The 14,497-nt window shown below is 51.8% G+C and overlaps 2 protein-coding genes across 5 annotated transcripts in view; both read right to left on the minus strand.

Moving 5' to 3' along the window:
- The window catches only part of MED20 (mediator complex subunit 20), a 37,116-nt gene extending 25,334 nt beyond the window's left edge, over positions 1–11,782 (minus strand). Inside the window, exons 1-2 of the mRNA XM_017547261.2 lie at positions 11,777–11,782; positions 5,820–5,839 (exon numbers count right to left, since the gene is read on the minus strand). The gene's annotated coding sequence lies outside the window, so the exon portion shown is untranslated. The remainder of the gene's footprint in view (positions 1–5,819; positions 5,840–11,776) is intronic.
- CCND3 (cyclin D3) overlaps positions 1,065–14,497 on the minus strand; it is a 120,089-nt gene continuing 106,656 nt past the window's right edge. The window contains exons 1-5 of one of the 4 annotated variants that reach the window (XM_017547264.2): positions 7,534–7,929; positions 6,454–6,669; positions 3,339–3,498; positions 2,664–2,800; positions 1,065–2,231 (exon numbers count right to left, since the gene is read on the minus strand). In XM_017547264.2, the coding sequence (XP_017402753.1) occupies positions 2,064–2,231; positions 2,664–2,800; positions 3,339–3,498; positions 6,454–6,669; positions 7,534–7,731 (879 nt within the window). In that variant the 5' untranslated portion in view covers positions 7,732–7,929 and the 3' untranslated portion in view covers positions 1,065–2,063. Of the gene's footprint in view, positions 2,232–2,663; positions 2,801–3,338; positions 3,499–5,200; positions 5,454–6,453; positions 6,670–6,800; positions 7,511–7,533; positions 7,930–14,497 lie in introns of those variants that run through there. The other 3 variants (XM_037745294.1, XM_017547265.1, XM_017547266.2) reach the window with 3 other exon arrangements.

Genomic DNA, 14,497 nt, shown 5'->3' on the forward strand with positions numbered 1-14,497 from the left:
TTTTTTTTTGGAGTCTTCCTCTGTCACCAGGCTGGAATGTGGTAGCGATCTCGGCTCACTGCAGCCTCCACCTCCTGGGTCAAGCGATTCTCCTGCCGCAGCCTCCCAAGTAGCTGGGATTACAGGCACGTGCCACCATGCCAAGCTAATTTTTGTATTTTTTAGTAGAGATGGGTTTCACCATGTTGGCCAGACTGGTCTCAATCTCCTGACCTTGTGATCTGCCCATGTCACTCTTTTTTTTTTTTTTTAAATGAATGCTATGTTGCCCAGGCTAGCCTCGAACACATAGCCTCACCTCAACAACTAGCCTGAGCCATGGCAGCTCCTGTTTTTTGTTTTTTTTTTTTTTACTGTTTTTACTTTTTATTTTTAAAGATGGGGTTTCACCATGTTGGTCAGGCTGGTCCTAAACTCCCAGCCTTAGGTGATCCGCCTGCCTTGGCCTCCAAAGTGCTTGGATTACAGGCGTGAGCCACCGTGCCCAGCCTGTTTTTTTTTTTTTAATGGAGTCCCACTGTGTCACCAGACTGGAGTGCAGTGGTACGATCTCGGCTCACTGCAACCTCCACCACCTGGGTTCACGCAATTCTAATGCCTCAGCCTCCCAGGTAGCTGGGATTATAGGCACATGCCACCACACCCAGCTAATTTTCATATTTTTTTTTTAGTAGAGACGGGGTTTTACCACTCTGGCCAGCCAGGATGGTGTGGATCTCCTGACCTTGTGATCCACCCACTTCAGCCTCCCAAAGTGCTGGGATTACAGATGTGAGCCACTGTGCCCGGCCTCATTTAAAGTTTTTGAGTGTTGTGCTTCAATCTCCATTTTTCCCATGAGACGTATGGTTTTTGTTGTGCAATTTTTGCATGGCATGGTGATTTTTAGGAATGCATAGGTCACATTATAAAGCAGAACTGACTCTGTGGGACAGAGACCATATAGCCCACGAAGCCTAACTATCCCCCACTTTATAGAAAAGACTCAATGATCCCTGCTTTAGACCATTGACTTCCACCTCTTCACCTCATACAGTCCAGAGATAGACTTAGCCACACACCAATCCAAGAAGCCAAAGCCAGTTTTATTTCACAATATTACAGTAGGATGATGGTCCTGGGCCACCCTTCTAAACCTTGTGGCCTTAGGAAAGACCTGTGTCAACAGGGCTTGCCTCCCACTCTAGACAAGGACTCAGCCACCTCCAGGGCATCCCTGCTGCATTTTCCCTGCTGGAGGATGAGGCAGAGGGATAACAGGAGAAGAGGGCTCGACCCCACCCTAGGCTGTAGCAGCTCCTCCACCACAAAGATCCTTTTGCCCATAGCAGAAGGGAGGAAAACAGCATCCACTAGGGTTATCACACACTTGTGGTATGGCCAGTTACATCCCCTTACAGTTGTGCTCAAAGCAATAAATTAAAAGGAGCCTTCAGCAGCAAAGCTGTCAATCACACAGGAGAAGCTGAGCACTAAGCAAAGCAAGGGGGATTTATAGCTTCTCTGGCTGAGGCCTAGGCCCCTCCCTCTAGGAGCAGCTGTCAGCATGGATTATATAGGGGCCTCCAAAGTACTGAGAGGAGCCATCTAGACTATTCCCCCGCTACGTGTCTATCAATCATGCGTGAAATTTCAGAGGGACCCCAATCCAAATGCAATAACCCTAGAAGAGGCAACACCTTTAAAAGGCACTAGAGCATTTTGGCAGTTGAAAACTTGAGCACCCCCAGGGGTGGGGGGGCCACTCAAAAGGAATGCTGGTGCATGTATCCAATTCTATCCCATCACCCTGGCCCACCCCCAGCTAGAGTTCGGGAAGGCGCTGCTGGTCAGATGCAGGAAGGAGAAGGAGCTTGACTAGCCACCGAAATGCAGACATGGCTGGCCCGGCCCCCTAGTGCACACTGCAGGGATAGGTAGGACCGGACCCCTTGGGCTTTGTGAAGGGGGGACAAACGTCCCTTCAGGTTTCAGACGTGGTGTGGTTTGTTCCTGGAGGCAGGGAGGTGGGTGGCAGTGGCCCCTCCTCTGCTTAGTGGCCACTCCAGAGGGCCTCTCCAGGGCTACAGGTGGATGGCCGTGACATCTGTAGGAGTGCTGGTCTGGCTGGACCCTTGGCTGCTGGAGCCCCGGGGGGTTTTGGGCGCTGGGCTGGGGCTGGTCTGAGCGGCTTCCCTGAGGCTCTCCCTGAGTGCAGTTTCGATCTGCTCCTGACAGGCCCGCAGGCAGTCCTGGGAACATGGGAGAACAGTGAAGAGTGACCACTGCCGGCAGGTGCAGGGGAACGACAGCTCCCAACACATGGGGAAGTCTGGGGAGGTTAGGCCACAGCCCAGCCCCAGGAATCGCTCTTCACTTCTCAGAAACTAGCAAGAGGATGTGGCAAGGGAGTGTGAGAGCAGCCCTGCATCTGACACCGAACCCCCACCCCCACTCCAGCACACCACTTGGCAAGAAAAGAGCCCCTAGGGCCAGTGTCCTTCACCCCACCCAGGACACTTGCCCTTCTCCAGACCAATGCAGATAAAAAGCTACAAAGACCCAAGGGTGTGAAACCAGGACTTGAGACCAGGTTGGGGTTGGAGGTTTCCCTCTACTGGAGGCTCAGGGCACAGCACTACTTTATGAATGGAGAGGCCGCTCCCCAGCTGCCCAGCACTCACCACTTCAGTGCCAGTGATCCCTGCCAGCACCTCTGTGAGCTGATCCCCGGACATGGAGCAGGCACCCAGGCCTTGCACTGCAGCCCCAATGCTGCCTGTGGCAATCATGGATGGCGGGTACATGGCAAAGGTATAATCTTGGAGAGGAGGAAAGGGAACCATGAGACAAGGAAACTTGAAGGATAACAGCCAGCGTGGACTTGCAGCTCCTCGGAAAGTGCCAGGCCGCATGAATACGGCAGAGGACATGCTGGAAAAGTCCAGCAGTGGGTGGGGCAAGATAACAGCAAGGGAGGAAGACAGGAAAGAATATCTTTCCTAGAGATCAGGACCAACTGCCAGTTTCCATGGGTCCAGGGAATAGATGAGACACTCCCCAGTGTGGGAACACAACTAAGGCCAAGAGACTGGGGTTCTGTTCCCAAACTATTCACTGTGAGACCTTGGGCAAGTCACTTCTTTCTATACCCTCAGTGTCCCTCCTACAAACTGGAGGAGCCTGAGATCCCAAGTAGCTCTGATTATGACCTGCTTTTCTGTGTTGAGACTGGGGGCTCAGAGGGGATATAATTTTCACAAATTTTGAGAGTATACACCAGAATCTCCTAATTACCTCTCACCCTTATAAATCTTCTGACTTTTCCAATTTGACACAATTGTGGACCGGGTTCTTACCTGTAGCACAGAGGGCCAAAAAGGTCTGGGCATGCTTTTTGACCAAGGCCTGTCGCTCACGGGGCACAGGGAGCCGGTGCAGAATGAGGGCCAGGAAATCATGTGCAATCACAGCAGCTAGGTCCCACTTGAGCTTCCCTAGGACCAGCACCTCCCAGTCCTGGAAAAGCAGGAAAAGGGTGGGGTCAGTGGCTGGAGAAGAGAGGAGGGAGTAAAGCAGAAGTCTCAAAGTCTCACAGCAGGGAAGCCCATCACACTTTTGAAGCCCAAGACCCCACTTCTGTTTCTAATTTTAAGGCCTGGCACCATGGAGTTCAAGGCAGGGAAGAGGAGGGGGCATATGCTTTGAGCACTTACTGATTCTTTACTAGGTGCCAGGACAACATGCTTTACATGGATTATCCCTTTTAATCCTGTTTGGTTATGTTTAAGGGGCCAATAATCCAGGCCTTCTCTTGACTTCATTCAGGGCTCTGAGGATTTCTCCAGCCAGAGCTGAAAGACTGAAGCAGCAGATACCGAAGAATCACCAGGAACTGGAGGCTCCTCTGGGATGAAGCTGACTCTCCCAACCCCAAGGATTTGTGAAAGGGGAGATCACCACTAGCTTCCCCTGCAACTCTGCATCCCAGCCAAGTCCACACTTCTTGAATCAACAGGAGGGAGTATGACTCCTCCAATGACAGCCACTGAGCCTTTTCTGAGGTTCCTCAAAGGGTAGGTTGCCCAACCCAAGCCACATCCCCTTGGTAGGATATCAGGGACGGCTCCTGAGATATAGTGCCCCCCCAACCCCTTTAGCTGGAACCTATAGTGCCCCAAGCCACTTGACTTTCAGGAGGACAGGTGGAGGCCAAGCCAGACAGGATGGATCCAAATGATCCCTGGGGCATCAAGCCCTATCTTCACCTACCCAAGCCTACCTAACAGCGCTAGGTCTTGGGAGAAGGCTGGGAGCTCCACCCCAAGCCACTCATCATGGGTTCCCAGACCTGGCCCCATATCTGAGTTGCACACATGAGGATTTCTTCATTGTTGTATCTCAGGAAGGAACTTGTGGGTTTGACTCCTTATTGAGGCAGAAATGGCAACTCCACCCAAACTCTTCCAGGCCCCAGCCACAGCTGTCTCTCTTGGCCCCAGCCTAGGTGTCAGCCTCTCAAATCAGCCCCTACCCTCGCAGAGCCCCAGAGAAAACAGCCTGGCCTGGAGCCATCAGTGAGGCAGAGAAATTACAACTCTACCTCCAGTGCATGTCCCAGGAGCCAACTCCTCACTCAGCAGTAAACAGAAGGGACCTAGCTTCTAAGGAAGCATCTGGAAGGCAACTGGGGGTGGGACCCTCCCTATGGGGAAGCAAGGGGTCGTCTGTGAGGGAAGGTGTCCACCCTTCCCCATATTCAGACAACCAGAGAATCCCAGTGTTAACTGGTAAAGAACACACCCCTGGGAGTGCTTAGCTTCAGTTTGTGACATCCCTGACTTTTAAGGTAACCTCGTCTAGCTAGAAGACCCAGATTCTACATTCATCTTCTCAGAGTGATGCTGAGGCAGGACTCTTCCCTCCTTCCTTGGGCCTCAGCCTTCTCTGCTGCACAGGGATTTGGACCAACTGGAGTTCTCAGAGGCCTCTTCTAACCCTGACCTTCTAGGAAGTCTTCTGGACATTCTACCCCCAGCTCAGGCAGAGGGAAGAGTACTTTTTGCCTGTACTGAAAAACCCTCATACGTGGGCACACACACCAACTCCATCTTTTCACAAAGAGGAAGTCCCCCTTCTACCTTCCGGCCCCAACCCCTCCAAAAACATCTTGCTCTCTGGTCCTGGAAACTAACTCCACTTCAGACTTGCCAAAATTTACCAGATTCATCACAAAGAGCTGTGGAGCCTCCTGGATTCCCAACGCTGGCCTCCTACTCCCATCTCTGAGCTACTTGGCAGGAAGAGGAATCCTGTTCCTCGACTCACAGCAGTCAGGGGCCCCAGTACCCTGGCTTCCCTGCCAGCCAATCACAGCAGCCTGCTTGCTGCCCTCCTCCCTGGGAGATGGGGCCCAGAGACTCCTCTCAGGGTCAGCAGAAGACTTGGCCGGCCACAGAGCAAGGTGGAGGAAGGTGCCAGCTCACCCACCCTCTCCCCTAGTGTCCCCCAGGAGACAATCTGCATGTCCTAAATAACCTCTTCCAGATCCAGCAGCTCCCTCACCTCCTCCCCAGGCTCCTGACACGGGACAGAACCGGTGACTTTCTGGCCCTGCCTGAGCCCAGCCCAAGTTTCCAGCAAGAGGCCCAGGGAGCCACTTCCCAAACCACAGGAGTGACAGCAGCTCCCCACAGTGTTATGAAAGACCTTGGTCAGAGAGGGCGGGCCGGGGGAGGGGGCACCATTATCACATCGGAAGCAGCTGCAGCCCACCTCCCGGTCTGTCCCTCAGCTTGGGCCTTTGGCTAAGGGGGAAAGAGAGCTGTTTCCACCAGGCCCAAAGCAGCTGCTCCAGTTCCTCAGAATGAAGACAGGGAAGGATTAGGGAGAAGCTGTCCCTTCCGGGATATCGGGATATAAGGGGAGGCAAAGAAGGTGGGATGAAATACATCAGCCCTTCTTAAAGCAATCAGGGCCTGGCTTTAATCTGCTCTGGGAGGTTTTTCTATCACAAAGTCCACATGAGGATAAAGACTCAACCAAAGCAAACCCCCTCCCCCACATGAAGCACATTCCACTCCCCTACTCCAGTGGGGGTGTGCAGGCATGCCCTTCTGCTGCCAATAAATAACTCATGGTGGCTGTGTAAACCCAGAGGCAAAGTACTAGTGAGTGTAGACATGCAGTCTGACTTGTTGCTATCTGGGGGAAAGACCAGGAAGGAGTGGCATCCCCTGGAGGTCAGGAGGAGGGGGTTTAATGCCTGCCTGCAGCTTAAACCTGGGCGGGAGTGATACTAACCATCACACCACACTTCCCCATTGTTTCCTCCACCCTAATTCCTTTCCCAAAGGTCTCTGATCACCTTGCTCCCTCTCCAGGGGGCAGAAAGCCTCTGAGGTCTTAAGCTTTCCTTTTCCTGGAAAGTGGGGAGACAGTACGTGTCAGGGGTGGGGGGAATTACACACGCACCCGCATCTGGCGGGGTGAGAGAGCGTGGTCGCTGTAGATGCACAGTTTTTCGATGGTCAGGGGCGTGGTCTCTCGCAGCTTGGAGGCCAGCAGCATGCAGACCGCACCCAGGAGCTGCAACTGCGCCTTTCGGGTGGGGACGCAGGACAGGTAGCGATCCAGGTAGTTCATGGCCAGGGGGAAGACTTCCTCCTCGCAGCGCTGCTCCTCACACACCTGGGAGAGGGCGCACAGTCACTGCTGGGGCCAGAGCGTGGGGAACACAGCAGCGGGGCGGTGGGGGGTGGGGGCGGGCGGTGAAGTGAAGTGGGATAGGGAGCAAAAACGGGAGAGAGGGTAAGCTACTTAGAGACAAGGACCAATAACGGAGGAGGATGCGCCCTCCCCGAGGTGACGCCACCCCACTTCCTGAGCGGCCTCCTCCCCTCTCCCCTTGGTGGGGTGGAGGTGGTAAAGCCGAGGAGCCCTTCCTCATGGAGGATTCCAAACGGAGACTCCCCTCCCCCACAGCGAGGGGAAGTGGGACGCAAGGGTCACCCATGGTAGCCAGAGAGCTGGGACCTCGCCCCCATCACTGCCACCACTGCACGCACCCGAGGGGAAGGGAGGAGGCTCCTGCCGCTGCCTCCCGCACTTTTCATTTCCCTGTCGGCCGGAACAGGGCGCGCGCCACCCCCACCGCCTTCCCCGCCAGAACCCCGCGACAGACACAGGAACCGGCTCCCGGGCGGGGGCGGCCGAGCCCAGGGTTTTCCAGGCGCGCTCTCCGGAGAAGGCCAGGAGGGGGAGGGAAGAGGGAGAAGCCGAAGGGGAGAGGATGTCCGTTGTCCCGCTTTCCCGGCCCAAAGAGAGGCTCAGTTAGGGTGCCAAGTGACTGGCAGTCACAGTCGGGAGGAGCCGATTAGGGCTCGGGAAGGCAAGGGAGGCAGCCGGAAAGGGTGCCCTAGTGAAAGGCCAGGCCCCGGGAGTCTTAGCCCCGGAGCATCCTGCAGATTGCTGTAGTGACTGGGATGTCCCGGCAGGGCGGCCCCGGTGTGTCCAGAGCCGGGAGCAGTGGGGTGGGGGGCGTCCGGGCGGTACCTCCAGCATCCAGTAAGCCAGCATCTTCCGCATGTGCGGCTTGATCTCCCGCTGCACGCACTGGAAGTAGGAGGTGCGGGGCACGTAGCGCTCTTCCAGGCGGAGCAGGCTTTGCAGGACACGCTGGTCCCCCAGCAGCTGCGGGTCCGGCCCGGCCCGGGGCGCCTGCCGGGTGCCTTCGCAACACAGCAGCTCCATACTCGGGCAGCGCACAGGCAGGGCAGGAGTGCGGGCTCGCGATTCCCAAGGCAGGCGGCCGTCCGGAGAGCGCGGGGCGCACGTCTGGCGCTGGCGCTGGCGCTGGCACTATGTGGCGGATCCCCAACCCGCCCGCCGCCCGCGCGCGCGCCGCTTCCCTGACAGGCGCCCCGCCCCTCGCAACGATATAGCAACAGTGGAATGCTTGGACGTCGCAACGCTTTGAGGGGCGGGGCTGCGACGCCCCGGACGGAAAGGGCTGGCTGGGCGCTCTCCCCTCCCTCTCGCGGCCCCATTGGCCCGCGGGGCGCAAGCCGGCCAGCTTCCGGGCACTCCAGGCCCTGGACCACCGGGTGCAGAGAACTTTCTAGGAGGTGGGCCTCCTCCCACCCACGGACCCTCCCATTTTGCTTCTCGAACTCTAGTCACCCAGGAAAGAATTTTTCTCCAAAGGTCATTCATTCACTTATTCATTGGTCAAACCCTACTTCACCAGCTGCTTGCTCTAAGGAATGCGATAAATAATGTCAGACCTAGTTAGTGAACGCTGCTCCAAAGCTTCACGATGTAATGACTCACTACGTCTTCACGAAGACTCCGAAACTGAGGCAACTGTCGCGATCATTCAGTTGGTCCATGGCAGAGCTAGGATTGGGAAGCTGGCCTTCCTTCTCCAGATTCTGTACTCTACACCATTGTTAAACTGTGATCCCACACCCCACACTTGTCCTGTGTGTGGGCATCGCCTGGGAGCTGGTTAGAAATGCAGACTGTCAGGCCCACCGTTAACCTGAATCAGAATCTGCATCTTTTTTTTTTTGAAACGGAGTTTCGTTCTTGTTACCCAGGCTGGAGTGCAATGGCCTGATCTCGGCTCACCGCAACCTCCGCCTCCTGGGTTCAGGCAATTCTCCTGCCTCAGCCTCCTGAGTAGCTGGGACTACAGGCACGCGCCACCATGCCCAGCTAATTTTTTGTGTTTTTAGTAGAGACGGGGTTTCACCATGTTGACCAGGATGGTCTCGATCTCTTGACCTCGTGATCCACCCGCCTCAGCCTCCCAAAGTGCTGGGATTACAGGCTTGAGCCACCGCGCGCGGCCAGAATCTGCATTTTAACTATATGCCTGTGCACTTTAAAGTATGAGTGCTTTAGTCTAAATCAGCATATCACAGAATGGAAAGGCGATTGAGTCATGGCCTCACCTTGTTATAGTTGGTTGCCTGGCTTAGGACAAGCCCCTAAATTGGCCTTAGTTTCTGTTTGAGGAAACTGTGGATGGAGAAACTAGATTCTCACTGAATGAGTTTCTTGCACAGACTCTGAGATCTACCGGTTGCATTTCTTCCACCTCCCAAACTTTCGGTTACTTTGTAGTTTTACCAGAAGCTGTGCTTGACCAAGAGGCAGATAACAGACCTCCAATAATGCTCCAAATGGGAGGAGGCCGTGAGGATCCCTGCCCTTACTGGGGTCCTCCCACCCTAGGAGACACTAAGGAAGTGTCTCCTACCTTACTAAGGAAGTGAGTAACTAGAGAAATGACACTATGTAGAAGATGTAAGTTCTACGACAACCATTTTCTCAGTTAATTATTCTTTTTGTTTGTTTTAAGACTAAGTCTCACTCTGTTGCCCAAGATGGAGTGTAGTCGTGCGATCTCGGCTCACTGCAACCTCCACCTTCCGGGTTCAAGGGATTCTCCTGTCTCAGACTCCCAAGTAGCTGGGACTACAGGCATAAGCCACCATGCCCGACTAATTTTTGTATTTTTAGCAGAGACGGGTTTCACTATGTTGACCAGGCTAGTCTCAAACTCCTGACCTTGTTACCACTTGCCTCCAAAAGTGCCGAGATTACAGGCTTGAGCCCCTGCGCCCAGCCGAATTATTCTTTCTTTCTTTTTTTTTTTTTTTTTNTTGAGACGGAGTTTTGCTCTTGTTACCCAGGCTGGAGTGCAATGGCGCGATCTCGGCTCACTGCAACCTCCGCCTCCCGGGTTCAGGCAATTCTCCTGCCTCAGCCTCCCAAGTGGCTGGGACTACAGGCGTGCGCCACCATGCCCACCTAATTTTTGTATTTTTAGTAGAGACGGGGTTTCTCCTTGTTGACCAGGATGGTCTCGATCAATTGACCTCGTGATCCACCCGCCTCGGCTTCCCAAAGTGCTGGGATTACAGGCGTGAGCCACCGCGCCCGGCCCTTCTTTCTTTTTTTATTTTTTTTTTACTTATTTTTTTTAAAGATGGGGTTTCACCATGTTGGTCAGGCTAGTCTTGAACTCCCGACCTCAGGTGATCCGCCCGCGTTGGCCTCCAAAGTGCTTGGATTACAGGCGTGAGCCACCACGCCTGGCCCGAATTATTCTTTCTTCTATAATAAATTGTATTGTAGTTTTCATATCATAAAATATTCTTTTGCATTTGAGAAAACTTCAAAAATACAAATAAGCCACAAAAAAAGAAAATAATCATTTGCAATTTGCCATCCAGAAATAACCATTTAATATATCAATCTTTATTTTTCTAATATTTGTTCTATGAATAAACACACATTTTAAATGGGATCATCACAAACTGTTTTGTAAACTTTTTTCATTAAAAAAATACTGTTAACACTTTTCCATGCCATTAAATATTCTAGGACATAATTTGTAATGGGTACATAGTATACCATTAGGTGAATGTACAAAAGGTATTTTGGCAAACATTGAAATTTAAATTATTTCTAGTTCTTCCCCATTAGAAATAATACTGTAAAATATTTTTGTGGTAGTAACTTTGTGCACACTCATGATTATTTCTAGAAGTGAATTAATTTCTAGAAGTGGAATTTCCCAATTTAAGATTATGAAACATTCTAAGGCTTTTGATATACTTCTTTTTTTTTTTTTTTTTTTTGAGATGGCGTCTTGCTCTGTCACCCAGGCTGGAGTGCAGTGGCGCAACCTCGGGCTACTGCTACCTCCGACTCCCGAGTTCAAACAATTCTTCTGCCTCAGCCTCCTGAGTAGCTGGGATTACAGGCACACGCCACCACGCCCAGCTAATTTTTGTCTTTTTTTGTTTAGTAGAGACAGGGTTTCGCCATGTTGGCCAGAATGGTCTCAAACTCCTGACCTGGTGATCCACCCACCTCAGCTTCCCAAAGCGCTGGCCTGGCTTATGATGTTAAACACATGGTTTGGTGTATGGAGAGGACCCTACAGGGCCCAGAACCACACCCCTCTGCCACTCCACTCCCTCACTGTGTGACTTTGGCTAAGTTATATCACCTCTCTGTGCCTCAGTTTCCTTTTCTGAAAATAGTAATAACAGTAGCACATCCCCTATAGAGGTCGTGAAGATGAAATGGGTTGATTTGTGTAAAATACATAGAAAAGTGGCTAGCACGTGGTGAGCCCTTTTTTAAAAAGTTAGTTGTGATGGCCGGGCGCGGTGGCTCACGCCTATAATCCCAGCACTTTGGGAGGCTGAGGCGGGTGGATCACGAGGTCAAGAGATCGAGACCATCCTGGTCAACATGGTGAAACCCCGTCTCTACTAAAAATACAAAAATTAGCTGGGCATGGTGGCGCACGCCTGTAGTCCCAGCTACTCGGGAGGCTAAGGCAGGAGAATTGCTTGAACCCAGGAGGCGGAGGTTGCGGTGAGCCAAGATGGTGCCATTGCACTCCAGCCTGGGTAACAAGAGTGAAACTCCTTCTGAAAAAAAAAAAAAGTTAGTTGTGATTGTGGGACTTAAAAGCATAAAGGTGGCCAGGCGAGGTGGCTCACACCTGTAATCCCAGCACTTTGGGAGGCTGAGGCGGGTGGATCATGAGGTCAAGAGATCGAGACCATCCTTACCAACATGGTGAAACCCCGTCTCTACTAAAAGTACAAAAATTAACTGGGCTTGGTGGCAGATGCCTGTAATCCCAGCTACTCGGAAGGCTGAGGCAGGAGAATTGCTTGAACCCAGGAGGCGGGGTTGCAGTGAGCTGAGATCACACCACTGCACTCCATCCTGGGAGACAGAACGAGACTCCGTCTCAAAAAAAAACCCTCAACACAGCATTCTAGGTAGTGCTACCAAATCAGAGCTGTTGTGAACTGACCTGTTTTCCATTTCCGTTTTACATCGGGGGCTGCATTATTGGCAACACCACAAGGATGTCCAATAGGCACGTTAAACTCAACTTCTCCAAAACTGATACCTTAATATTTCCCCAACAAACTAGCTCTAACTACAGGCTCATCTCAGACAATGGCAACTCCATCCTTCCAGTGGCTCAGGCCAAACACTTGGTGTCATTCCTGACTCCTCTCTTTCAAATCCCGCACACTCCATCAGCAGATCATAGAGGAGCTACTAATAATTTCAAAATATCTCCAAACTCTACTTTTTTCCTCCTCTGTTACCTCCTCTGTCCAAACTCAATTCTTCCAGGAACTTACTGGTCCCCCACATCCAACCTGCGACCCACTTTTGGTTGATTTCATGTCAAAAATACATCTCCAATCCTTTTCTCGATTTCTGCTGCTAGCCCCCAGTCCGAATTTCGTCATCTCTTACCTGGATTACAGTGGTAGCCTCCTGCCCAGTCTCCCTGATCCACCCCTTGGCCCTCCGGTCTAGTCTCAACCCATCATCCCTCAACGGCTCTCCATTTCACTTTGAGTGACTGCCACGGACCCTGCAGCATCTGTACTCCCATCCCATTTTCCACTACTCTCCCTCACTCTGCTCTGGTCACGCTGCGTGGAACACACCAGGCATACATGTTCTCTTTGCACTTGCTGTTCCATCTGCCTGGAATGTTCTGCCTCCGGATATCCACATAGTCCACTCCCTCCACTTCCTTCAGGAAATCCAAAAGTTGGATTCCTTTTACAACCTTTCCTGGCCATCCTACCTAAATGTTTAATGCCAGCTGCCTAGCCCTGACACTTCTTATGCTCTTTTACTGCTTTATTTTTCTGCTTACCACTCATCACTAGTATATCAGATATTTTACTTGCACATTCTGTTTACAGCTTGTCTACCCCCACACCACATCACCAAAACAGGATGGTATCCAGTTCATAGCAGATGTTCAATAAATCTTTATTATTTATTTACCTATTTATTTTTTGAGTCAGTGTCTCACTCTGTCACCGGGGCTGGAATGCAGTGGCATGATCACGACTCACTGCAACCTTTATCTCCCAGGCTCAAGTGATCTTCCCACCTCAGCTTCCCAAGTAGCTGAGACTATAGGCATGCACTACCACGTCTGGTTCAATAAATCTTTTTTGAGTTGATGAATTAAACAAACTGGATATAAGAAAAACACCAGCATACACCACATGATAAATGGCAACGCACATGTGGTAAGGGAGCTGATGGCGCCAGACACAGTAGATAGCAGATGTCCCATACAAAGCCCAAGAGGTGCTGCTTAGCTTCAGACTTTTGCTACACCATGTGGTAATGAGCGTGACCTTAGATTCCCTGCTTTCCCAAAATAATATTTCTTAGAGCAGCAGTAGTGGCTCATGCCTGCGATCCCTGCACTTTGAGAGGCTGAGTTGGGAGGATCACTGAGGCCAGGAGTTCAAGACCAGCCTAGGTAACATTGTGAGACCCCATTACTAGAAAAGAAAAAGGCCAGGAGTGGTGGCTCATGCCTGTAATTGCAACACTTTGGGAGGCTGAGGCCTGGCCAACATGGTGAAACCCCATCTCTACTGAAAGTACAAAAATTAGCCAGCCATAGTGGCGCACACCTGTAATCCCAGCTACTCAGGAGGCTGAGGTAGGAGAATCACTTGAACCTGGGAGGCAGAGGTTGCTGGAAGCCAAGATCGCACCACTGCACTCCACCCTGGGGAACAGAGGGAGACTGCGCGTCAAAAGAAAAACAATTTCAGCCGGGTGCGGTGGCTCATGCCTGTAATCCCAGCACTTTGGGAGGCCGAGGCAGGTGAATCACCTGAGGTCAGGAATTCAAGACCAGCCTGGCGAACATGGTGAAACCCTGTGTCTTCTAAAAATGCAAAAAAATAAATTAGCCAGGAGTGGTGGCAGGCACCTGTAATCCCAGCTACTCGGAAGGCTGAAGCAGAGAATTGCTTGAACTCGGGAGGCAGAGGTTGCAATGAGCCAAGATCATGCCACTGCACTCCAGCCTGGGTGACAGAGCAAGACTCCATCTCAACAAAAAAAAGAAAAAAAAGAAAAGAAATTTCTTAAAAATCTTTATTCTTGGCTGGGCGCAGTGGCTCACACCTGTAATCCCAGTACTTTGGGAGGCCGAGGTGGGTGGATCACGAGGTCAGGAGTTTAAGACCAGCCTGGCCAAGATGGTGAAACCCCATCTCTACTAAAAATATAAAAATTAGGCAGGCGTGGTGGTGGGCACCTATAATCCCAGCTATTCGGGAAGCTGCGGCAGAAAATCTCTTGAACCCAAGAGGCAGAGGTTGCAGTGAGCCAAGATCGTACCACTGTACTCTAGCCTAGGCGACAGAGCAAGACTCTGTCACAAAAGAAAAAAAATCTTTATTACTTCAGTTGAAAAACAGTAACAAAACCATGCAAGGCATACATAAAGGGTCTATGCACTGGGTGTGAGGGACAGAAAGTAGTTTACAATTTCTAGCTTATAAGCTGCTTGGGGCTGAGCGCGGTGGCTCACGCTCGTAATCCCAGCATTTTGGGAGACCAAGGCAGGTGGATCACGAGGTCAGAAGTTCAAGACCAGCCTGGCTAAGATGGTGAAACCCTGTCTCTACTAAAAATA

This window comes from Cebus imitator, unplaced genomic scaffold (assembly GCF_001604975.1).
Source record: "Cebus imitator isolate Cc_AM_T3 unplaced genomic scaffold, Cebus_imitator-1.0 Scaffold197, whole genome shotgun sequence".
NCBI lineage: Eukaryota > Metazoa > Chordata > Mammalia > Primates > Cebidae > Cebus > Cebus imitator.